Source organism: Vigna unguiculata, chromosome 2 (genome assembly GCF_004118075.2).
Source record: "Vigna unguiculata cultivar IT97K-499-35 chromosome 2, ASM411807v1, whole genome shotgun sequence".
NCBI classification, from domain to species: Eukaryota; Viridiplantae; Streptophyta; class Magnoliopsida; order Fabales; family Fabaceae; genus Vigna; species Vigna unguiculata.
The window spans coordinates 24,353,630-24,381,086 of NC_040280.1; the positions used below are offsets into that span (position 1 = coordinate 24,353,630).

The 27,457-nt window shown below is 30.3% G+C and overlaps 1 protein-coding gene and 2 long non-coding RNA genes across 3 annotated transcripts; 2 read left to right on the plus strand and 1 right to left on the minus strand.

The window, feature by feature from the left end:
- Positions 1-3,833: 3,833 nt before the first annotated feature.
- Positions 3,834-7,942, minus strand: LOC114174162 (probable beta-D-xylosidase 6). Its single transcript, XM_028058937.1, has 6 exons — positions 7,186-7,942; positions 6,000-6,166; positions 5,788-5,885; positions 5,343-5,690; positions 4,744-5,160; positions 3,834-4,543 (listed from the first exon to the last, which is right to left on the minus strand). The coding sequence occupies exons 1-6, from the start codon at positions 7,891-7,893 to the stop codon at positions 3,939-3,941; spliced, it is 2,343 nt and encodes a 780-aa protein (XP_027914738.1). The 5' UTR covers positions 7,894-7,942; the 3' UTR covers positions 3,834-3,938.
- Positions 7,943-15,785: 7,843 nt separating this feature from the next.
- On the plus strand, positions 15,786-17,802 carry LOC114167500. The gene is made up of 3 exons (XR_003600246.1): positions 15,786-15,978; positions 16,074-16,146; positions 17,500-17,802. It is a non-coding gene; the product is annotated as an uncharacterized LOC114167500 (long non-coding RNA).
- Positions 17,803-23,925: 6,123 nt separating this feature from the next.
- On the plus strand, positions 23,926-25,651 carry LOC114167050. The gene is made up of 3 exons (XR_003600094.1): positions 23,926-24,037; positions 24,141-24,207; positions 25,435-25,651. It is a non-coding gene; the product is annotated as an uncharacterized LOC114167050 (long non-coding RNA).
- Positions 25,652-27,457: the final 1,806 nt, after the last annotated feature.

The following is a 27,457-nucleotide window of genomic DNA, read 5'->3' on the forward strand; positions in this document are numbered from 1 at the left end:
AATAAAAATTATGACATAATAAAGAAATATATAGTATAGTTTTTATTAGTTAATGATAAAAAAACAACTTTATGAAAAGAATGAATTTTTTAGTATGTTTAATAAGACTTTCTAAACACTAGTTAAGGAATGAAAAAGAAATTGAATATTTTATTTGGAGTTATATTAAGAATTAGCATTATTAAGTTGTTAATAAAAATCAATTTTTTATCAATTCTCTTCTAAATGCAAATTTTGTATGTCAGTAAGTATATATTATCCTTATTCCTTATCTGGTTCATTTGATGAGGATCAGGTATTGATAGGGTTGAGAGGTGTTTCCCGTTGCTTCTAGAAGATTGAAGATTTCGTTGATCAATGTTCATGCTTATCTTCGCCCTTTATGCTGGAACAACTAACATTTATTTTTATTTTGAAACACAATACTTGTTATTTTAAACCAGAGATTATCCGTAAAATGAATATGACATTATTTCTTACTTATACCGTATACTCCTATTTCTACAGTTAAGAAAATAACACATAAAAGAAATGGTGGGGGTAATATTATTTTATTTTGTTGGAAAGCTGAAAAGAAATAATATAATGAAGATATTGATTATATTCTTTAATTTTAGTTGTTTAATAATAGGAGGGTGTTGTTTGTTTACTCCCCAGAAAGAACCTAATTCTGCAGACGTTGGTAGTAGTTGTTTAGGTGTTATTGTGCGAATGCATTTTGTCAAAAGAAAGAATAGTCTTATCTGTTCATGTGTTTTACTTTCGGCCACATTGCAAATTTCAAATTCCTTTCAAAGTGGGGATGCATATACATTCTCATTATTCCTTTCTAAAGTACACAAATATAGAAAATCTTAAAAAAAAAAAAAAGTGTTGTATCATTTAGTTCAAATTTTCTTTATCTGAAATCTTCGAAGAGATAAGTAGTGGTTAGAAGAGAGGTGTTTGAGTAGAAAGAGAGATTGGAGGTAGATGCAAATGCTCTGCAAACAAATATTTAAAGCACATTAAGAGGATATATGTTTTGTCTGACTTTATTATGGAGTCTAATTTATTGACTTTTGAATAATTAGTTTTAAATTTTAAATCCTAAACTCTAAAAAATTTATTCTGAAAAAATTATGTTAGAATGAATGATTTTATTAATTTTATTGTGAAGAAGTTAATTAAAATGGCATAATTTATGTTTGTGCATTTTAAACTAAAATTGTGTTTGTGTTAAGATAACACGATTTTAATTCAATTTTAGTAAAAGTTATGTTAAAATAACAAGATTTCAATTTAATATATACTAAATTAAAATACTATCATATTAAATATTTTTAATAAAATTATGTCACATTTTTACAAATTTTTGAGAATAAAATCGTATTACCTTAGTACAACTTATATATATGTTAACGGTACTTAATCTAAAATATTGAAATAATAAATTTATAGATATTTATTATTTTTATATAATGTCCAACTTTTATCTTTACTTAGACTCACGTATTATTAACACAAAAAATTCTAAACTAAAACATAGGAGTACATATTATGTAATTTAAAATATACATGTTAATTTTCTCATTTATTATTATTTTTTTCCGTCACCGGTTTTGGTAAATATATATTAAGTTTTCCCGGAAACAAAAATGACTGGTCACGTTTTTGCTGTGTAAATTTTGGTGGTTGGAAAGAATATGTGAGAAAAATTCATTAAGGCAAGTGAAAAGGAGAGTTGAATTTTCAATTGGTGAGATCATGAAATGGTGTTTTTGAAGAAGTTTGATGATGAGTGACAGCTTTGGAAACTTCCAAATAACATATGACGATGAGATAGGTATTGACCTATTGGAGTAGTTGGTAATTATTTAGTTATCTTTAAATTGTTTTTTAAGTTAGATTAACAGTGTAAAAAAAAGTTAATTAAAACCTTAAAACTTATACTAATAATAAACCCTTTAGATATTCATAGTGTTGGAGTGACCAACTCCTCAAAATCAAATTGCGTATTTATAATTCCTTTTAGGCTTTCCGAATTGATTACTTTGTTAACAAGTAATTACCAGCCACAATTATTTATTAGGTTGACAAATAAATAAGCATGAGATGAGGGTTCGTGTATTTAATTAAATATGATGCTAAGCAAAGGTCCAATCACTTCTTCTCAAGGTTGTATCTGTACAATGAGAAAGGATTAATTATCTTTTTATTAATTTTAAGATCAACAAACTTTATTAAGAACCATGTAAAAAAATTATTCATTTTTTTCCTCTATAAAATTTAAAATTACTATTTTTAGTTTTTATAAAATTTGTGAATTTTTTTAATAATAATTTCTATAAAATATATCTCAAAAATTCCAAATCACTACTTTTAGTTTATAATATTAACTTCATGATGAGTAAATATCATCTATCTTACTAATCTTAGAAATTGAATATATCACAAACTGATATTATCTCACAATTTTAATTTGTCTCAATTGGAATAATGAGTTAATAAATCATCTAAACTAGATAAAAATAAAATAAAAATATCAATTTTCAAGGATGAAGAATAAAGAATACGGAAACTAAAATTAATAAAAAATTACTTATTGTATAGAGAGTAAAAACATATTCAAGTCATAATTCAAATTAAAGTTTTATTATAAATAACATGATCATATAAAAAATTTATGTGTTAATCTTAAATTATTAAATGATCGGAATTTTTGTATAGCTTTTAAATATGTATTTTAAAATTCAACAAGTGTTTCTCTAAGGAGCTCTGAAAGGATTATCGGAAGCATGAAAATATGATTGGGTTTGGAATCGTATTCATGGTTGATAATATAATATCTGCTAAATTCCACAATAATAAATAAATGCGAAGAAATTCTCCACCAAGTTGCTTTTATTATATAATTGGATTTAAATATGACGGATTGAAATCATTCAATTATTCCAGAAAAAAAAATTCTAGTTGAATCATAATTGAATATTGTTAACTAAAAACGTGATAATACCCTAAAAGTTTTGGCATGCAAATGAGAAACTATCGTAATTTAGATAGGAAGTGTTGCAGAAAATTTGTTTATGTTATTAAACCAAAAATAATTATTACCATTTGTTATCAAAATTCAATTGCCATTTGTTATCTAAATTCAATTGTTAATTTTTGAAATTTTGTTATGTCAAAGATGATTTGCACCTTTATTGGTTTTTCTTTGAATATAGGCCCAAATGAACGAGAAATATTCTTCCACCACATACGTTAATTATTTCCTGCACCTCATCAATCTCTTCTCCCATCACAATTGTTGAGTCTCATATCAACGAGATAATTTCAAATATATAAGTAGTGCATATCTTACTTTATCTTACTTTATAAGTTAATTTTATAAAATTAAATTAAATTTAAAATTTATTTTTTAATATAATACAAGAGTCATTATTTAAAGTCTATTATAACAAAATTTATATCTTAAGATAGTATTAGAATCATGATTTAAAAAGCATAGTTGAGACTGTGTTTACAAGAATAAATTCCGGAATTGATGGGGTGCGGGAAGAAAAATAAAGGGGTGAGGAAGTAACTGCCCATACATACTCTGAACCTTGTTACGTCCTTTCACATTCTACCATTCTTCACGCCACTAATAGTTATTCAACTGCTACACACGAAGGGTTTTAACATATTCATTGGTCATTTTCCCTTTATGTTAAACACGTCCTGCAGGAAAACAAAAACTAATCTATAAACTCCTTTATAACTGGAACCAGCGAACAACGATCATGACCAATGAACATAATTTTCTCTGTTCCCATTTTTACCTAAACAAATTCATGAGCAAAAGGCTTGGATTCTCGACGAACATCATTTGAATTTTATCATTCTCGACGAACATCATTTGAATTTTATCATATCGGCTTATTCAGTAAGTTACACATTTAGCATTTTACAAGCAATCAATAAATTTGAATTGAAACAATGTGCTCCACATCGCCTACACTCAAAGTGTGGGAGCCCATTGGCAAAATCCTTCTTCCTTGCTCATCTGCAAAGCTCAAGTGCTCACAAGGATGCACCAAAATGCTTGTGTCAGCAGATTTGTTAGCAACAGTATGCAGACTGCTGAACCCAACCAACTGGGTTTCTGGAGAACCATCTACAACTCTCGGCCCTTTAGAGAACAACATCACAACATGACTTCCATCCAAATCACCAAGGTTGGTCACAGAAATATGCACTGAGAAACTCAATGAATTGCAATTTTGCAACTTATTAATTGGAACATAATCAGCTCCATAAACTTCTTTCCCTGCCTGATATAATCTTTTTCTAGAACCATCTTTGATTATTCTTGACAGACTAATTTTACTTGGGGCTGATAAGAAATTGTAAGAAAAATGACTGTAGCTTAAACCATGGCCAAATCCGTATACTCTACTTCCAGTATAAAACCGGTAGGTTCTTCCTGGGTAACCACGTGAAGGATCAGCTCGCATGTTCATGTCATTCATGGGAACATTAGTAAATGCCTCAGGGTACCAAGTCAATGGTAGTCTTCCCACTGCATTACAAAAAGGACTTGGATATTTAAAACTCTTCTGGTGAGAAGAAAAATCATTTAACAGCAGTTAGCTTAAAATAGTAACTGTGACTATTGGAGTGCAAAGAGCTTTATCTAATTTCAAATGTTCAAAATGGATGAAAACATGAAAACACCCTTGTCTAACAGCATATTCATTTATAACTTACAAGTATACATACCTGGATTAAACTCTCCAAAGATTATTTCAGCTAGGGCTTTTCCGCCAGCTTCACCAGGGTACCCAACCCAAAGAATACTTCCAATTTTTTCATTTTTTTCAGCAAAAGAGACATCAAGAGGTCCTCCACCAATAAGAACTAGAATGGCTGGATTTTTACTGGCATCAGCTACAGAGGATACAAGGTCCATCTGTTTACCAGGCAAGAGAAGACTAACTCGATCATGATCCTCTGTCTCTTGCGTTGCATCAAGTCCGACAACTATAACAACAAAATCAGCTTGTTTTGCAGTGTCAAGAGCCTCACCGAAACCATCATCAGACTCGCACGATACATCATGGCAACCAAAAGAAAATGATATCCTCTCTGCAAACTCTTCAAGTCCTCCGTATAAGCTTGTTAAGGAGCAAGGAATTCCTACATTGTTAGGTGCAAAATCATGCAGTTCAGTATCAGGGATTTGACGGGTCTTATAAGATAAAGAAACATTTAGAGTAATGATGGACTAAAAATTATAAAACACACAAGTAGTAAATTGCTAAAACGACAATTATTTCAGAATATGGGAAAATTACTACATTCCAATATGAAAATAATACCTGAGTAGCCACCACCTAGTTTGGTTGTAGTTGCCAATGGACCAATGACAGCCAAGGAGGCACCAATATCCCTATTCAAGGGAAGAAACTTCTTGTCATTCTTCAGCAGTACAATTCCCTGCCTTGCAGCTTCAAGCGCCAGTGTTTTGTGTTCTGGGTTACAAACATCCTTTGATCCCAATTTTCCAAATTGGCCTTTTAGAGGGTCTCCATCAAACAGTCCAAGGCGCAGTTGAACAGAAAAAAGGTTAAGAAGAGCTCTATCTATATCTTCCTCTTTAATTTTACCTTGTTCAATAGCATATTCTGTATTTCTAAGCATAAACGTTCCACAATCAATATCCAAACCTGATGAATTGAGAAAGGATCAGAAACTGTTGAGTTCGAACAATGTTGCTGCAACAAATTCAATGAAAGATGCATTTAAACAGATAAACGAAAGCACCTGCTTTGAGAACATCAGCGACAGCATCCTCACTGGAATTAGCGTATTTCTGATACTCATAAACCGTGGCCACAGCATCACAGTCTGAGGTGATGTACCTATAAACAAAAGTCAAAACCACCAATCCTGATAATCAACAAAAGATTCGTATCTTTTTGTTTTTCATCATAATTTTTCACAATGATACAAATTCATAGACCCAATATCCATACCCTTTGAACCCCCACTTGTCTCTAGCCAGTCCCAAGAGTTCCTCACTTGCACAAGCAGGAACACCGTTCACCTCATTGTAGGAACACATCAAGCAGCTAGCTTTACCTTGCTGGATACAACCACGAAACGGTGGCTGATATGTATCTTCCAAATCCTGTTCTGATACCTACAATCACAAAACTAATTGATGAAGGCTAACCAACACATTACAAATCCAAACAATACTAACAACAAAAGCCTTGCAAAAAACACAATTCTATGAATTGTTAATGTAAATATTTTTACATTATCAACCAACCACATATAATTCTAACTTATAATCAAATATTATAAAAATCAATGAATTTACATGGTCAGTTTAGAAAACCCTTAGATGATGGTCTAAAATTCTACCATGTCTGGTCCATTCAAGTGGGTATTCTCTGGTTTCCTAGCATGACTGAGGGCCAGTACCGTAACTCCATGGACTGTTACTCCATCGTGACAGTACGCCAGTATGCTTGTGCTATCCGCTTAACGATATTTAACCTGGTTGCCTAAGAACTAGACAGTACAAGAATCATTTCGTCACAAAAGGCTAGCACAAATCTTGGACGTAACAATAATCTTTAAGTCTTGACCAGTAGAGGATAATGATGCTAAGGTGTGTCTGAGCTCTAGATAGGCTAGTAGCTCGGGAGGTACATTATTATCAATGGCCATTTGTGATTGTATGACTAAGTGCATTGTATTCAAATTCCAATTCTAAGCTCTCATACACTACCTTCCTACTCGTTCTAGCCAAAGATATTCAGAGATTTTAAGCTAGAAGCATATAACGTGTGTCCTTCACGGTCATGGTGTAAAGGTCTATTTATAGACCCAAAACAATTAATATTCAGTCCTTTTAAGAGAATCGGGCCCTGAGTCTTAAGATAACAACCTTTGTGAAGATAGTTTCACAAAGGTTGATGTGTTTTCTAGGAAAGTTGAGATGGCCAACTACCACATTCGAGTGAAGTCCGATTAGTTCATCTAAGACATCATGCAATGACTGAGTTGAAGAGAGTCCTGAGCGTATACTACTGATTCTGAAGATATTAAGTACATATCCATTTACTTGTTTATTTGTTTAGGACTACTATTCATTTCTGCGTATAAAGAAGAAATCAATCATCAGAAAATATGATCACTAAGAGAACTCACCACAGCATTGAAGTTATACCTCGAGAACTGCTTCCACATGTCCAAATCATAAGCAGTGAAATGTTTGCAACACGCAGACACCATAAGTTTATCATCATCATCATCGCCAACAGCATCTTGGATTCCGCGAATCCCCTGAAGGCCTCGGACATACTCAACAGCATAGGCAGAAGCGAGCATGGGATCTTCCCCGGGAGTCTCCTGGCCGCGGCCCCACCTGGGGTCTCTGAAGATGTTGATGTTGGGGGCCCAGAAGGTGAGACCGGCCTGGCCCACATTGAACATGGCGCGGGCCTCGCGGGCGATGGCGGCGGCGGTGCGGAACCAGAGGGAGCGGTTGAAGGAGGCGGCTGAGAGGATGACTTGGGGGAAGTTGGTGGCGGAGGGGATGGTGCCGTTGAAGGAGACTCCGGGGCCATTGATCGCAAGGCCGTGGAGAGACTCGGACCACCACTGGTAGGCGGGGATGCCGAGGCGGGGAATGGAAGAGGCGTTGTTGGAGAGAAGGAGGATCTTCTCCGGGAGAGTGAGGAGAGAAACGATGGATCGCGCTCGAGCGAGAGTGGGAAGGGAAGCGTCGCAGAAAGGGTAAGAGTGGTGGGGGAATTTGCAAGCGTAGTCGGTGCTTCTTACGGTGGCTATTTCAGAGACAAGGAACAACATCAGAAGCAACATCACCGTGGAACTCCATGCCCATTGCTTCCTCATCTCACTCTTTCTTTCTTCGAAACACTCACTCACTCTGTTATGTTTTCTTAGTTAATATACCAGATACTGTCAAAACAGTTTTCTATTTGCGTTGACGAGTATTAAATTAAGCAATAAATCTTTTCACGGTTTTGATTATATTTGGTAATGTTCATTTACTATTTTCGTAAATGCAATCAAGTGTTGAAAAGTTTTTGTGACATGTAACTCTTTATGTTCTTCCTCTTCAACTAACACTTCCAACAACTTCATCTAAAATATAGAGATTATTGCATAAAGAACTTTTTTAAGTAAAAGAAAAAATATACAAGAAAGAAGAAAAATGCCCCATTAAGAGTATGTATGGAAAAAAGCAAGTATAGATTTACTAAAATTGAAGTTGGATTTAGTTAAACATCACTTACTAATATAGAGTTGCAAACTTGTGTCAGAGAGGCTTTTATCCATTTATGCACCAAGTTATTTAGCTGTTTACGTGTCTTATATTCCTAAAAGTAGACTTTGCGTGTTTTCTTTTTAACTTCTGTTTTTTTCTTAAATGGGAATTGTATATGACAATTTGTTGAAAAATGTAAACGGTTAGCGTTTAAACTTTTTAAATTACATTTAAAAGTTTTTGCATTCTCATTTTACATTAATCAATTTGAAAACATTTTTGACATGATTTTCAAATAGCAGGCTTTTGTTTCGTGCACCCTCGTGTTTTCTTCTTCTTGCACCCCAGCATGCTTGAGGAAACGACATTTGTATCCTTCATACTCCCTATACCAGCGGCACCCCTTCACTTCCATTGAGAGCCACCGTCAACCACCGCCAAAACTACTGTTAGAACGACATTGTCCTCCATCACTATGAGCTATCCAAAGTAAACACCGTTGTTGCCTCCAAGAGCGGTAGCAATGCCCGAAATGGAATTTGTGTTCAAAGGATAGGATTCAAAATAGATATTAAGAGAGGAAAAAGTGAAGCATTCAGAGTCCACAAAGCCAAATGGATCAAATTTTAGATTCTAAAATGGGGTTTCTTCTTACACCTCCAAAGAGTTCTACTGCACCTCCAAACAAATTTAAATTTTCTATAGTACCCCTCTGAGTCTTTTGATTTTTAAGCGGTAAAATTCTCTCATATTTTGAAATTCGGTAAAATCCTTAACCGACTTTCGAAATCCGGTAAAATCCTTAACCAGCTTTCGAAATCTGGTGAATAATGTCAACCGGCATTTGAAGTCCGGTTAAGTGATTTAACGGAATTCGAAATCCATTTTCTTTGTATACCGACATTCGAAATCCGGTTAAGTCCATTTATTTTTTTTAATTTATTTTGCATATAAGATTTATTTTCAATTACATTAATATTATTAAGTTGTTGTTTTATTATAATATATTTTATTAATATTTATTATTTTTTTAGTTCTGAACTTGAGTTTTTATTTATTTATCTTTATTATTTTTGTTTTAATTTGTTACTTTTTTTATTCATTTTATTGTTTTATTGTTTTATAATTTGTGTTATTTGTGATATTTTGTATTAATTATTTTCTACACTTTTTTAAAGTTTTATTTATTTGATGAATGAGTTTTTTATTTGTTTAATAAATTAAAAAATAAACTTTTAATCTTATTTGTTTTCTACAATTTTTTGTATTCATTTTTTTTAATTTTATATGTAAAATAAATTAAAAAAAGTTAAACTAACGAAATTCGAATGCTATATAAATATAAACTTTAAATAAAAAAATAATTTACTGAACAGTACTTCCATTACCGGTATATAATTTTATTTAATGTAATTATATATAATGTAAACAATCTAAAATTAAATAATTAATATATAAATATAAACAAATTAAAATTAAATCTTATAAATAAATAAAATAAATAAATAAAAACATTAAAAGCTAACAAATAATAAATAAATAAAAATAATTTGAAAATAATTAAATAAAATTAATCTAGATATTATAACGGCAAATATTTTAAATAAAAATTTATCACTATTAATTAAAAATTAATAAAGTAAAAATAACTACAAACATTAAATTAATAAAAATTTATTTAATGTACTTATATAAAATATAAATAATCTAAAATTAAATAATTAATACATAAATTATAAAACAATTGAAGTTAAATCTTATAAAAAATCAAATAAGAAAATAAGAAAATTAAAATCACCAACTGTACTACGAATGTTGTTTTAAAAAAAATTGATTTAGAATTTCGTTAAAGGTTCAACCGGACTTCGAATGCCGGTAGACAATTCAATAACCGGGCTTTGAATGCCGGTATACAATGAAAATGGAATTTGAATTATGTTAAATCACTTAACCGGACTTCAAATGCCGGTTCACAAATTCAAATTTTTTTGACACTATTCACCGGATTTCGAAAGTCGGTTAAGGATTTTACCGGATTTCGAAAGCCGGTTAAGAAATTTACCGAATTTCAAAATATGAGAGAATTTTACCGTTTAAAAGTCAAAAGGTTCGGAGGGGTATTATAGGAAATTTAAATTCTTTTGGAGGTGCAATAGAATTCTTTGGAGGTGTAGGAAGAAGCTCCCTTCTAAAATATACGATTCTTAGTGTAACCTGTGATCTAAGTTTTATATTTTTCGACAAAAAAGTTTGTGTTCCCACAAAAAGTTAGAAGAGATTTGTTAACTTAGGTAAAATTGAGAGCACTAAAGCCAAATCGAACATTATCTCTTTTTTAAGATGAACTTTTGTATTTGTAAGTAAATAAAAAGAAAGCTTACATGTTCCCACCTCTCATTGAATTTTGGGAGTGGATAAATTCTTGTTACAACTAAAAAAGTGGTTATTGTACATAAAGTTAACTTTACAAGGAAGCAATTTACATAATTTTCTTGGGACTATAAAGTTTATGATTAAGCTTGAGGTCGACTCATATCCTTTCTTAAGGTCGATCCATATCATTTCTCAAGGTCGATCTAATATCATTTTCTTATTCAATTTTTTATTTGTTGGAATCGGTCCATAACCTTCATCGAGGTCAAACAAACACCCTTTCCTTGTTTAGACTCTGGTTTTGTCAGAGATTCTTCAGGTTTGGGCCTATAACCTTCCCCAAGATTAACCTTTTACCCACTTTGGGGTTATCCATAATCTTATTGGTAACACTTGAAAATATGTTGCTTATTACATATATAAGGTCAGTCTTATATTTAGAGTTGATCTTTTACCTACCTTGGTCTAAATTCTAAAAAATTACCTTAATATATGATAATTTTTTATTAAAACTCGTTTTATAACAAGTTTTTATTAAATCAAAATCAAAATTATTATTATGTTGAAGTCAATCATTCCTGAATGATATAATTATAAATTACATAATTTAAAATATATTATAAAATTTAATATTTGACATTATAAAATCTAAAATATATAATAAAATTAGTATTTTGAATTATTTGAAATATAATATTTTATTAAATTACGTAATCTAAAATACTAATTTTATATTTTGAATTATATAATTTGAAATAAAAAAAATTATAATACTGTTGTTTCAGGTTGTTTAATTCGTAATATTTACGTATTACAAATCTAAAACTTAAATTAAAAAAAAAAACATATGCTATTTATTTCATTAGGGGTATAATATGTATTTTAAATATTATGAGGGTGCCAGAAGAATACATGAAGTGCAGAAAGCAATGTCCATAATATTATCTTATGCTCTTTCTCTCTTTATTTGGGCCGTAACTCATATTTTCCGCTTCTCAAAACATAAAGGCTACTCCTTTCCTTTTTTAAAAAAGAAACAAAGTATCAACTAACTTAAATTTACATTAGAAACATTGTGATATGGATATAAGATCCTAAGTAATTTATTTTTAAAATAATATAAATTAATAATGATCATCATCATGTAATTTAATAACAAGTATCAAAATAATACAAGAAGACAAGGGAACAAATGTATAAAATTAGGGGAGCAAAATAAACTTTTTTTTTTTATATATTTGATAATAATTTTAAGAAAACCAGATTATAAGTGTGTACTTTCAGACACTCATATACAAGTAGGTCTGTCACTGACAAAAAAGAAAATAAATAGACAAAGAAATCAAGAAATGAATCAAATATCATTATCTTAAAAGATTACCATCATATCATACATAATAATTTTTTAATATAAAGGAATTGTTTTAAGTTATCAAATTAAAAACTTAAAAAATATTTTTATCCTTTAAACAAAGAGTCTTTTAATATTAAGAATAATATTGTATTATAATAAAAATTGTTAAGCACAAATTAAAATGTATTTTATATGTTAAAAAATTTGGTTATTATAAATTTTAGCCACAGAAAATAAACATTTATCATATACACGTGTTGAAATAGTAGTTATTATGAAAATCAATCATGTACAAGATGGTGTATTCCAATTAAAGTTCTAAAATAATCATTACAAAATTAATATTTTTATATGACAAAATAGATTATTAAATAACAAAGTAAATTTTCTTTTTACATAACTAACACATCTCTATTAAGTTCTATTAAAAAATTGGAGCTCAAAGTTTTAGGAACACTTATCAATGAACATAAAAATTGTATAGTTTTTCACATCTACTCTTTTATATATAATACTTCAATCTGACGATATGTTTTAAAATATCAAACTCGCTGTCTCTTGGATTAAGAAGATAAGGTGGGTTGACACGTTTTTCTTAAAATAATGAAAGATCACAAGTTTTAACAATAATATACAAATGCTGTTACTTCAAGCAATTCTTATTGAGGAATTTACATTGGGTACGATGAGACGTTCTCATTCTAAAAGAACCGAGACAAGAATAAAGTTTTTATTTCATGATACCAAAAAAAATCATAAATTATAACAAAAAGGAATCAAACACATCATTGAGAATGACGCGACAAAATCTATCCATGAAAAATGACTGACACAGTTAAATTCTTTACTCTTCTTTATTGGTCCGAAAAATTCTACTTTTGTTGGGCTTAATGAACTAATTGGGCTTAAGCTTAACTCAGTGGCCCAAATAAACAGTGAGTAGTAGGCCCAGACAAGCCACATGCACCGTACATGATAGTGGTGTGAACATATATAGCTCAATAGAAAATCTGTTTCGACAAAAACAAGTACACTTTGTCTCAATCTATGTTTTATGTCTGTCTCAAATCTTAATAAACATGTTGAACATATGAACAAGGTATTAGGATGAAGTTAGAATGTATTATGCAACATTAAAAGAAAAACAAAGCCTCTCTATAAATGGAAACAACCCCATTATTCTAGTTTCTGCACCCCAATTCAGTCAGAAAAATTTGTGAATAAAGTTTGATTTGGGTGGCCCCTGTCTCATTTGGATGATTATACAAAGATTCTCTAGCGTTTGTCCTGGAATCTTTCAATTTCATATAGTTTATATAGTTTCATGCATCAATAGTCAGAAGAAACAAAGTGTGTGCCAATCAATGGATTAGCGTGTGTTAACTGGTTCTTCCAGACACCAAAATAACAAAAAATAGAATGGGTCCAAGACAAATTGGATTAACTAAGACAAGAAAGTGTAGATCACGGTCTTCATTATTTGTCGTGTTATAACATGTCGTATTAATCGGTGATCATAGCATAAATCTATTGTGGGTATTATCTAGTATTTGACATTCTGCAAGTCTGCAATCAATTGAACCTGTGAAAAAAAAATGTAGCTAAATTTCACCACCTCGTGTGGCTGTAAACAGAAATAACAGTGCAGAAATATGATTTGTTTTGTTGATGCAAATGCAAGTAAGCTGCATGAATGAATGATCTAATGATCACGATCTCATTTTTGGAATTTAGTTAATGAAGCATTCCATTTTACACACATTGTGTCGAAAATAATGTAGCATGTGAGTTTTGAGAAAAGTTACAGTAATGATATCTTGGTTTGATATGGTGATTTAGTGACAGGTAAAAGCAGACAAGTAGAAAAGGTGAGAGATAGAAGTTTCAATTGGATGTGATATAAAGCGAGGAATGTGAATAGTTGGATCCACATGAAGCTATGTTTTTCATTAGTAGCTAGAAGGCTATAAAGTTTCAAACCATGAGTATCACTTGATGCTGACAGTGATCGGAGACTTATCATGCAATGATATTAGTGATATCTTGATGTAGCAAACAAAACAAATGGAAATGATAACTATATACAAGATCTCAGTTTGAGGTATTAAGCAAATGGAAATGATGATTACCACGTTTTAGGAGCATTTTCAACAAGGTTGAATTCATTTTTCACAGAAAAAGGAATTACACTAGGTTGGTGGAAAAGAATAGTGGTAATAACGTGGACTTGTATAAAGTTTAGGAAATAGTTGATATACAAATATTAACATGTTTAGCAGTCACCTCAATATGATGATGTTATGCTTACAACTTTAATCATATATATTACTGTCATCATTAGCTACCACCATAGCCTTTTCGTATGATGTTTAATTTCTGATACTATATTTCACTTTGACATTCGGTTATATGCAGCTAACTTTAGTTTGCTACTTTCTTTCACCTTTTTATTTTTCTTTCATGTCATTGTTAGACATGGATTCTAGAGTTGCAAGTTGCAGTTAATTACTTATAAGCACTCTTAAAAGAGAAATAAGCCCTCTGGGTTATTCGGATCTAACTTGGATATATGATTGTTGTAGCCATGAATTTCAGTGTCGTAAGTTGCAGCCACTTGTGTGTGTTTTCGTTAAAAGTTGGAAGTAATCTCATTTATTCGAACAAACTCACTTCCATGAATGATAGCATATACGTGTGCATTGCTTTAGATTGTTTCCTCCTTATAGTCACTATTTGGATGGTTATAAGTTGAATATTATAAATTTAAGTACGAATAGAAAGTTTTAGAGTTTAAGTATATGACTCTGAATGTATAAGATACATAAATATTAAACCCATAAACTAAATTATATTTTATAATGTATATTCTAAAATAAATTATTTTAATATAAATATAATTCCATGTTATACATTTATTCTCTTTATGTGAAAAAGTTCTAATCTTTCTAATACATAAATAGTTTAAAATATTTATTTTTAAAGGCTATGATGAGTATTAGCTGAAATTATTTAAATCAAAACTCAAATTCGTTTCAGAATTAACGACGGGTCTAAGTTTAAAATTAAAATTCCACAAAATTAATTTTGAAGCGAATCATGCAGTAAACTGGAGCAAATAATAAACATCTCAAGGCAAACATTTATGTCACTTTTACATATGAAGTTCAAAATTATTTTATTAGTATTTATTCACGCTATTATAAAATATTGTTCTTTTTAGATTCTATTTCCGAAATTATCATTGTTTATCACTAAAGGCGTAAAATTATTTCAATATTTAATTATTCAACTCTAAGCTCAAACTAGTTCTGATCAATTTAAATATCAATTTATAAATTAAAAATTATTAATAATAAAAATAGTTTCAAAAAATTATATTGATCTCTGTATTGGTAACAAAAATAATTTCTATTGTGAATTGGTATCTAAATTAATTACTATTAGTAGCCAACAAGGTTTTTCTTATCAAAGAAATTGGTCTTTAATTAAAAAAATTATCAATAAATTTATCTTTCAACATGTTTTTAGTCGTTAAAATTAATCATTATATTTAGTTGTATATAGTAATTCGAATAATTAGTAATCAATAATTTTCATAAGATAATTTTAGTAACCAATAATAATAACTAACTATTTTTTTTAAATGAAATTTTTTTTGTAGTATTTCAATTAAATATGAACTTAAGAGAGGTGAAAAAAGAAGTGTCTGAAAAAACTACTACTGTTATTATTTTAGAAATAAATACTAGCCATTGAATTATGTAAGGCCCCTTTCTTTTCTGCCCCCTTTTAAGGGCTGCCCTACAGTAATGGACCTAAAGGTCGGCCCATAGGATAAAAGCCTTTCATGTTGCCCTAATCCCACACTCACTTTCACTCTTTCAGAAATCAGCCGTCACCCTTCTACTCCGTGAGAGAGAGCTCTGCTAGGGTTTGGAGTCGTCATAGCATTTGAAAGCTCAGCCTCGTTCTTCCGTTCCACGTAAGTTCTTCCTAACTCAGACCCCATGTTCTTTTGTGTCCCGTATGTTCTCAGTTAGAGTTCCCTAATGAACTCGTGTTCGGAACCTGCCACAGATTTCAGCTCGCGAAACTGTCCCGTGAGCTATCGATCTTCACTGTTCGAGTGTCAAAGCTGTAACTAAACAAGGTACGGGGAGTTAGGGTTTTTAATTTCGAATCATTCTTCTGAACCGTGTATGAGTTGGGTGTTGATTTTATGGTGTGATATTTCATTTTGATGCGTGAGAGTATATTGCATGAATTGTGTGGGTGAAGAACATGGCTGCTGCAGGTGAAACAGTGGCGAGACCTGTTAATCTCGCTCAAGCGAGTCAGTCTCGCCTAGGCGAGACAAACAGGGGCTCGCCTAGACCAGCTTACGCGAGTGGTCGCCCAGGCGACCCGCTTTTTATTTTGAGCGAGCAGGCAACTCGCCCAAGCGAGAGGGATCTCGCCTAAGCGAGATCCCGTGCGTGCTCCTGCCCCCTTTTTGAGCCCTCGCCTAGGCGAAGAGGGACTCGCCTGAGCGAGCACGTCTCGCTTGAGCGAGACCCTTCAGCCCTGAGTGAGGGGCTGGGCGAGGCAATGTGCTGTTTGGATGTTTGGTTGTTCCTGGATGGTTAGTATTGGTTTGGAAATGAATGGGATAATGAGAAATATGTATATAATGGGATGTTATGTATGCTTGGCATGATTTGTGAATTTGCGTATGAAGGGTTGAGTATGATCTTGGCATGTGAAATGAATGAGTGGTTTGGGACCAAAGGAACACGGTATTGACATGAGATGAGACCCTAGACTCATGGGATGGTGATGATCAGATGTATGGATTCAAAATGTGATGCGTCTGAGGAATAAATCTCATGGATGGGTATGAAATTGTAAACATGATTTTGATGTTCTCCTACTGCTGTTTTATGAATGTTGGTCCGTGTCAGCGTGTAATTTCTTGGGGTCTCTAGGTGAGACCTCCGGGGCTACGCTTCAGTGGTCGGGACGTAATTCCATGGCCCTGTTAGTGGGTGTCCATGGTGGTGCCCCATCTGTATAACTAGGTAAGGATTCAAGGTAAGGACTGCATCCTGACACTCTAAGGGGCCAGTTAGTCTCACTTAGAGCGGACTGACTCCTGTGGTGAGAGTAGCAGGAGGCCTGAAATTCATTAAGGGCTAACCTTGTGGTGAGGGAAATTTGATTCATCGTAACACTTGTAACACATAGCTCAGGATCGAGCAGCTCAGGGTCGAGCAGAGATATCCACCACAAGTGCAAGCATCTGCTGAATCCGACCAAGTTATACGTATCCGGATGAGTCGAGTCGTAGTGTATTGAATGAGGAGTCATAACATGTTTGGTTGTTAGATGGATATGAGATGATGAAAATATATTTGACTGTATGATGAATATGTTGTTGGCTCTAGCTTATTCGTTTTGTTGCATGGTTTTGTTGTATGTGGTTGTTCTTCCTTGCGATGATCGTCAACTTGGTTGATGGGAACAGATGGGCGAGGTTCTCGTGATCAACAAGGGAATGACGATTCCGCTGCTTAGCCATCTGGGCTAGAGTTATTTTATTCATGTTATCTCTAGGGCTACGGCCCCTGTATCGTTTTATGTTTTCCTACTCTACACTCTTTGTTAGTATTGCATTCAGCTTTCCTTTGGCATCGTGGTGTGCCCGACTTTTGTAGGGGTTGTGTTAAGGACCCAAAGACTACACTACCATACTCTTATCGCGTGACGTTTCCTTTAATTTCGTCTAATAATTAAATGGGACGTTACAAATTGAATTTTTATTTCTAAATTCTCTTTAGACTTTTTCCTATTCCATAATCTTGTAGTGCATTTAAATATATATTTCGTTTTATTATATACACTTCTAACATGTTCTATGAAATTCTTCCATTTAATTGGTTTGAAGTTTATAATATATAAATAATTATTAAGCAAAAAAAATTTCTTCCTCAAGAGAGTATATTTGCTGCTAACGATGAAAATAATTATATTAGTATGACTATTTATTTGGCGGTAATAATAGAATGAAATTGTAATTATTATATTGAAATAAATAAATAATAATTAATTTAAAAGTTAAAAAAAAACTTAAACTATCGTAAAATGTGGGTTTGTGAAAGGCTGCACATAAGAATATTTTAGTTGAAATATACTATATTTGATATTGATTGACAATTTCTTAATTTATATGGATGGGTCAACCATGATAAAAAAAAAATATAGCATTAAAAAAATATATTAGGAAGGTTGTAGAATGATTACCTTTTCTATGACACTGAGTTCAAATTTAAAATTGAGAAGTTAGGATATTTTATCTAATATTATGTCAGTTAAATATTTAGTATGTCACACCATTAGAAGATCATTTGCTTGAAATGGAAGAGAGTACACCAGTTTTATGTTAACCTACAATAAGATTTGAGTTTAAATATTTACATAAATTACTCAAATTCCGCATCATTAATTTGACTCTAACCATTACACACCTGTTCTCATAATATTATAAATCTGTTGGAGTTTTAGCAATATTATTTCTAAATAGGTCTCCATCACATTAATTATTTTATCACACATTTCTCTGTCATTTATTATTTTGTTACTGAAAAAATGAAGCCTAATTTTGTGTAGAAGTATAAATTGCATAGCACATTTTAAGACAGAAGGCAGGATTACTTTACCGACATGCAATATTGATGCATTATAGCTGCAGACCGACCAGGCAAGACCTCGTAACTTTGTCCATTCCGCAAATTCTGCTAAGGAAAATTGAATAGACATATACTTGTCCCTATCTGTTTGTTGTTAGTATATCCAATTACATAGACTATACAACAACCATTATTGACCCCAAATGTTTTTCTTCTGCAGATTACAATTTTTTTTGTTATTGTTATTAGGTACTATAAACCACTGTTCTGTTTCCCATTCCATGTCTTGATTACTGCAATTTTACCTAAGAAATGTTCCATGGATGCCAATCAATATTGCATGTCAAGGAATATACTTTCATCACCAAAGCTACTTTCAGTATACAGAAAAAAGGCCACAAGGAAACATCATATCCTACAAATTAAATACAGACACCAACGTAACTGAATGCTAAATTAAACAAAACCTTGACGAACTGATTGGTGAAAGAAGCTCACTTTTAAATGAAGTGTGTTACTTTACATATAGGAAGAAAGTGTTTCCGAATTTGAATTTTCGTGACATAAAAGTGAAACTTTACCATTGTGCCAAAACACTGTTGGTGAAGAAAAAAGAAAAAAAAATTGAAATTGCAGCAATGGTAGTTAAAAATCTCGTCTTTTGATGGAACTTTTTTGGGGATAGATAACAGTGGTGTTTGTGGTGGTGAAAGATGATAAAAGAGATGGTAAGATACATACATACAACAAGAAAAGTACGAATTCTGACGTTAAAAACAGAGCTTCCATCAGCAGCAGGCAACACTGCAACAGCTATCTATCTTCTCTACCCTCTCTCTGTGTCATATCATATCATGCACTGCAATGCAATCCTATGTTAGACATTTTATCTCAAAAGAATGAGATCAATTTAGAAATCACATGATCATATATTAAAATAAAACAAAATAGTTCAATACGTTTTTTATTTTTAAATTATTATAATATATTATTTTTAAACTAAATTATAATATAATATATAATTTAATTTAATTTAAAGATAAAATAAGATATTTTATATAATAGTTTAGAAAAGAAATATATTTAACTCAAGATTTTTAAATTAGTCTTACGTAAAAAATACTGGTATTCAATTTTCATATTTCTTAGAATATTTTTGGCATCTTTTGTTGGTGAAATTGTTCTGATACCTTTTTTCACAAGGCAAAATAATGATTGCAATATCATGTGATGACACCTCTATACTACTTAAATAGGTAGTGTTTTTTTTTTTTAATTAAATGTGTTCTCCTAATATTATTATTAAAATGTCATTCTTTTACAAGTTTGATCATTTTCCTATATTACTTTTTTTTTATATATATTTGTTGAACACGTTTTTATAATTTTATAGACATAAAATTAGTTTTTCTCTAAATAAATTTGATATTTAGTTTAACATATTTATTTTCAGTAACTTTATATCTTTACCAGAAATATTTTATTTTATACATACAGACTCTGTTTGTGTATTTCTATAATTCTAAAAAAAAATGTTATGGGAGGAGTTTTGTTCTGAAATTACAAAAATAAATAATATTTTGCTCTTAGTGATTTATGTTTGTTTCTTTCACATAATAGTTATTTTTGTTTAAAAATAAATATTTATTATAAAATATAATTGAAAAAATCATAATACATTTTATTATGGTCAATAAAAGTTATAAAATTTATTTTTCTATTAAAAATATATGTATTTGTATGACAATAAGATTATAATTTTTTTATTTAAAAACAGTCAATAAAAATGATAAAAAGATTTTTCTTTTTTACAAATAGTGTAACACATACATTTTATCTCCCTAACTTCTTTGTAACAATACCCAAAAGTCGTATTGGAGAAATTATTCCAAGAACATATAACATGGAATGTATTTCTTGTGTATCTTTTTAAGTAGTAAAGTATCTTTTTGTAGGTTTTTAATATGGCATATTAATAAGTTTGTTGTTCTGTATTATTTATGTAGATGGTTACAGAGAATTTAAAGTACTTAGTAACCAAATAATGAAAAAATCACCGTGAGTGGTCCATTCCCGCTAATAATGACTGATCCATTGGCCTTTGAAACTTTATTTATGGGTTTACTCTGATGATTAGTTATATAGTAATTAAAATTTAAATGTGAGCATTTAATATTATTTATAGATTTTTTTAACAATGGTTCAGTAGTAGTTAATTTTTAGAGTAATGAATAGAAAATTTAAATTTTTACATGTTACATACTTCCCAGAAATTTTAGGGTGGAAGATATATTGGATCATAAAGTTAGAATGTAAACATTGTAAGATTTTTTATTTTTAAAATATATTCTGAGGATTGTAGAAATAAATAAATAATTTTTTATTTTAAAAATATATATATTTTTCAATAAAATTAAACGAGATATTAGTAAAAGTAAATTATTATATGACTCTTGTATTAAAGTAAAATTTTGTAGAAAGAAATCATTAATGACGTGACATAATACAAAAAATTAAATTGTAAATTAAATTAACAATCTTTGAATTAGTGATAATTTCATTTAGTTTAATTAATAATTTGGTTCTTATGTTTATAGATTTAACTAATTTTAACTTTTATATTCTTTTATTTAATTAAATTATTATTTTTTGTAACAAAATTTTAATATGGTATTTCTTTTAAATTAGTGATAATTTCATTTAGAAATATCATGCATCAAAAATTTGAATCATGCTCTATTTTGAATATATCATTTCTTAAAATTAGAAGGATTTCAAAATAAAAGATGATCTAATTTAACACGTGATAAACATAGATTTTAACATATGATATCCTTAAACAATGTTAACATCAAATTAACACAAAACATCCTATATTAAATCTTTTAGAAAATAAATAAAGTTCCTATTGAGAAAAAATAAATATAAGAACTAACTTAAATAAAAAATACCCTAAATATAATATATATATATATATATATATATATATATATATATATATATATATATATATATATATAATAAGTTTGTTTGCCAAAATAATTTATGGTAGATTAGATATCCAAGAAAGGAGACAATAAGGTAAAATCATGTAAAAAATATGCGAATGATGAATATTATTTACACACACTATAAAACGTATTGGCTATCATAATATCATAAGAGAACCTTCATAACATTAATTAAAAGAGACGTGAAAGGATAAAAGTTGTAAGCGATATATATTACTAAACAAGATGGTACAAAATTACAATATAAGAATATTTACTAAAAGAAAAGTGTCATTCGTTAACTAAATGACATTAAATCAACATTACATGTTAATATATATTGTGAGTTTGTATTAAAATTATAATATCATAGCCAATGAATTGAATTTTGGTAGACAAAGTCTTGCATTCTAATAAATACTCGGATTTTGTTTATTAAAACTAATCATTAACAAACAAGAGATGATCGATTAATATAGATAATAATCTGGTTCAAAAAATATTAATAACAATATCTCATGTTATGTTAATAAATATTTAAAAATTAATAAAAATGGACATGTAATACGGTAAGTAGAAATAAAAAAAAAATGATGAAATGTAAAAAGAATTATTAAAGCATAATAAAAATGGAGAAGAGTGTGGGACCAAAATAATAGGAAATGGACAAAAGTTGGCGGTTTTAAAGGGATATTGAATATTGTGGGCGCAACCTGCTGATTTCATCTCTGTGATTCTGTCTTTCTTGTGTTATGTTACGTGAACTCAACAAAACAAAACAAAAACAACCTATGCATTCATATTTCAATCACCATCACTTTCTTTTTCATCACCATTTCTCATTCTCTCATCAATCACTTATCTAACTCACATTTACCTCACAAAACATCTCAATAATTCACAACTTCCCACGTTTAATCTATTTTTTATCATTCCTAATTATTACTTTCTCTTCTTCTTCTTTTTTTTCCTTTTACATCATTTAACTATTTTTTTAACCATTTGAAGACAGCATAAAGCTGTAATTTTTTTTTCACCGGAGATGTTTATAATTAACGTACTTCAAAATTGTCATAAAATATTGGTAGTTAGGTTACTAAAATGATAATACGTCGGACGGGTTTGGATAGTTTTTATGTGCAATTCGATCTGAATAAAAAATTCATCTGTTACCAGTTTCATTATTTATTGGATATCTGTTTAAAATATATTTATAGATTTTTAAAAAAGGATGAATACCCGTTGATATACGTTGATATATTTAATTAAAGATATTTTATAAATTTTTAAAATAAAATTTAAATAAAATTATAAAAAGTATAAAATAAAATAAAATAAAATATTAATTTTAATTTTAATTAAATATATAATATAATATAAATTAAATTAAATTTTAATTTTAATTAAATTTAACTTAATCAAACATAAATTAAATTTTATTTTCATTTTTCTTCGAGAAATGGATATATGATGTTATGGATAGCATAATACACACCCCAAATATTTATAAATGAGCATTAAAATACCTGGTACCCCATGAGTAATAAATATCCACCATACTCTCTCTGTTGCAAATTTTATCCCTCAAGGTCTTGTTATATTTATATTGTTGTTTAGTAATAAAAAAAAGTCAAAATATGTAAATTAACAATTTTTTTTAATCATTTTACTCTCTATCTCCTAAAATATTATTTAATAAAGGTTTAAATATATTTTTAATTTTTAAACTTAGACATAAAATTGAATTTCATTATTGTCTCAAACTTTGATATAATTTGATCCTTAAACTTTAAAAATAAATAAATATTTATAGTCTTTATAACTCAATTGAGTGAAATGTTTTTGACGTGTTGACTATGTTATTTGATATGTTTCAATTCAAATGTTTATCTAAAACACTATTTAATGTAAAAAAAGTTGACATTATTTGGTTATAGCCATAATATCTATCCAATATTATCTATCTTCTCTAAAAAAATTCACAATTATTAATTGAGTATTCATTAAAAAAATACCCACAAATATTATATATATATATATATTAATTTTAATTTTAAACAAATTATTTTAAAAACAAATTCAAATGAATTGTACCAAAATATTAATTTAAAAAAATTATATGTTCAAATAAAAAATATAAACATATCAATTCCATTAGCAAGTGTAAAGCCCATTTATTTCTCTGTCCTAATAACTAAGGGACTGCCCCAATCTGTTGGGCTTAAGGCCAGCCCAAGAAGTGCCCAAAACACCTAAACCTAACCCTAACACCTCATTCTGCTAATTTTCAGAGAAGATTGTTCCCCTACCCCCCTTGCAGCTGAACGTAGAGCTCTGCTAGGGCATTCTCCAAGCAACCGTCGTTTCACTCTAAGGTCTCATTCGGGTAAGTTGAACTTAGACTTTACCCTTCTCTTTCCATTCATGTGCCTTGGTCTCTGTTAGATTGAATCTAAAACAGTAGGCTTAGTAATACATCTATTTTCCAGTTTTACTGCGCTGGTTTGGGTCGTCGTACCTTCCCCTTCTCAGTGAACTTCAGTGCTCCCATTCAAGGTAAGGGAAGCTAGACTTCATGCTTTTGATTCACTGTTGGTGTGCTTTGGTCCTATTTCGTGTTTTGGTGATAATATGTTGTTTTTGATGGTACGAAAATGCTTTGGGTGTTGTTGTGAGTGAGTCCCTGATTGAATACGCGTGGTTGCGTGGTTCAGTGGTGAGTACTGATATACTCGCCCAGGCGAGCTCATCTCGCCCAGGCGAGCTCATCTCGCCCATGTGAGAATAACAGGAACTCGCCCAGTTTTTTTCTACTCGAGCGCTCGCCCAGGCGAGGGGCTGTGTTTTGAGCGACGAACTGTCTCGCTCAGGCGAGATAGTCTCGCCTAAGCGAGAGCTCGCAAAATTCTCCAGGAGCCACTATTGCAGTCTCGCCTAAGCGAGAGTCTGCTGCTTGAGCGAGAGCACTCTTCTCTCCTGAGCGAGGACTCTAGCTTGAGCGAGACCTCTTTTGGGTTTTTGTTATGCTTTTGTTTCATGAATGTTGATGGTTGTTTGATTGGCTGGTTCATTGACTTATTATGTATGAAGGGGTTGGATATGCATGTACTATGTATGTATGGGGGAGAATAAATGAATTGGAAATGAGCTTGGCATGAGATATATTTGATGGTTGATCACCCATACTAAAGGACATGTTAATGGTATGCGTAAGAACTTCATGACTGATTGATAATGTATGAGTAAGGTTTATGTAGGACATAATTTCATGACCCTTGTAGCGGGGCTCGTGATGGTGCCTCATCTTATGGACGTAATTCAGTGGACCCTTCTAAGGGGAGTCCCCGGTGGTGCCTCAACAATAGGACCTAATTCCATGAACCTCGAGGTGAGGGTTCACGATGGTGCCTCGAGACCAAGACGTAATTCCACGAGGGTAACGTGGTGGTGCCTCAAGGCTAGGACGTAATTCCACGAAGGCCACGTGGTGGTGCCTCTTGTAAGGGTATAATTCCGCGAAGGCCTCACGGTGACGCCTCACTGCTAGGACGTAATTCCACTGTCTCGTGGTGGTGCCTCATTAAGCGTATCCGGATAGTCAAGTTTTGGTGTCTTATATGGTTTTGGTGCCTCATATATGGATGTCTGCCATTTATGCCTGAATATGAAATTGTATGTTGAGTGTATGATATGAGAACTTTTTCACTAGCTTACCCTTTGCTTGTTTGTATGATTGTGTGTGGTTTCTTCCTTTGCAATGATCAACCTTGTTGATGTGAGCAGATGTGAAAACCTCTGGCAGTGGTAATAATAGAGATGTTGCGGTTTGATGATACCTTGGGAGACTATCAGGCTCATTATGGGGGCCTCAGCGTTGGAGTTTAGTAGTAGTAGGAGTTTCTCTCGCTCTTGGCGAGTTTTTGTATCTCGTTTAGGCATGTGGAGCCTCTTTCTTTTGTTATGGATATGTTGGAGTACTATGTATGTCATATTTCGTCTTCCCGCACTCTCTAAATATTTAATATATGTGGCTTTTATTTAAATTGATTTTATCTATTTAATTAGGACATTACAGCAAGCAAATAATTAAATATCTATAGTAATTACTTATAACTGTTTACTAAAAATTTCATTTAGTACACATGACAAATTTATTAGTGAATGCAATTTTATTTTCTCATCCTTATGTCTCTACGATATTTACTTACTTTCTTTATCTCACACTTAAAACAATGAAAACAAAAATGAATCGTTGTGGTAGTGATACATTACATTTAATGATTTAATAATGACTGAAAATAGAATATTAGTAAAAAAGTTAAAAATCAATAAAATAATATAAATTAATTATTTTTCTTAATTTATATGCTTGTGTGGAGCGTCTATCATAAGTATTAGTTAGTTACTAAGTTTTACTTTAATAATGTGATAGTTTGTTTAACATGTGACTCTAATAATTTAAATTAATTTAATACTTATTTTTAAGGATAGTTTGATCAAAATATGTTTGTGTTGATACATAGATGTTTTTAACATATTTTCTACTTGTTTAAAAGCTGCTTCGAGGAACTAGTTATTTTTTATCTACATTAATTTACTTGAAATAATCTACTTTTAATTATTTATGTTTTGAAAACTTTTTCTGTATATTATATCTCAATGGTCTTCCGATTATTATTTTAGAATATTTTAAAAATTATCGCCATATTTATTAAGATTAAAATAATTGAAATATTTAGTTAGATATAATTGAATAATTAAATAATCATTTTATATCTTGTTGGTTTATTAATTATTTTCATCAAATAAATTCAAATTATCACCGTTTAAACTTTGAATTTATAAGCTTCTAATTATTTAATAAGTTTCCAATATAGTAAGTCACTGACATAATAACTAATAAAACAGTTTTCTTTTGTTGGAAACGAGATATAAATCAGTTATTTAGGAATATCATAATTAATGGGAAGAAATAGTTGGAAATACTAAATTGACAACTTGATCATAGATTAGAAACAAATAAAAAAAATGCATTTTATTTTTATTTTTTTATTAGTGCATATATCGAAAAACCTGCATTACAAGCATATAAAAGTGAACTCTCTTATTTATATGCTTCAATTTGAACTGGTTTTGGAATTTCTAATGCAAAGAGATACAATATTAATCACAACTGTCCTTTAATTTTTGAAAATTATATATGACTTATTTTTTGACTTTATTTTTTACTATTTAATATAATTTAATGTGAATCATTATTCTTTCAAAGAAAAAAAAATAGTAGTACATTAACCAATAATTTACACTAAATCACATCAAGTAGTAAAGGACGAAAATCTAAACAATGAAAGTCATATAATATCATTGTACTTAATTTATAACTATCCGGTTTACATGATACAAGTTCAACTTAAACAACAAAGATTATGTATAGCATTTATTATTAAAAAATGGAAATTTATCATTTAGGATTTCACACAATAAGAAGAGAATTTTCTACTTATCCTAACTATACCATCAAAAGATTATGGGATAATTTAAGTGTTATCATTATTCTTTGTAATCTACAGCATATTTAAACAGTTTTTGATAGTATATATTTTCTTGTAAAAAAAGAGTGAAGGTCTCTAAATATTCTTAAGTTTATAAATTAGAAAAGAGTAAAACATTGAAAATTAATAGAAAGAGGAGGACAAAGAAAGGAGAAAATAATGTGACCCTTGGTTAGTTTATGGAAAAATGGAGGGTGAAAAAACCGAAAGTGTGGTAACAAATATCAATCTCAAAGTCACAATCAAATATACGT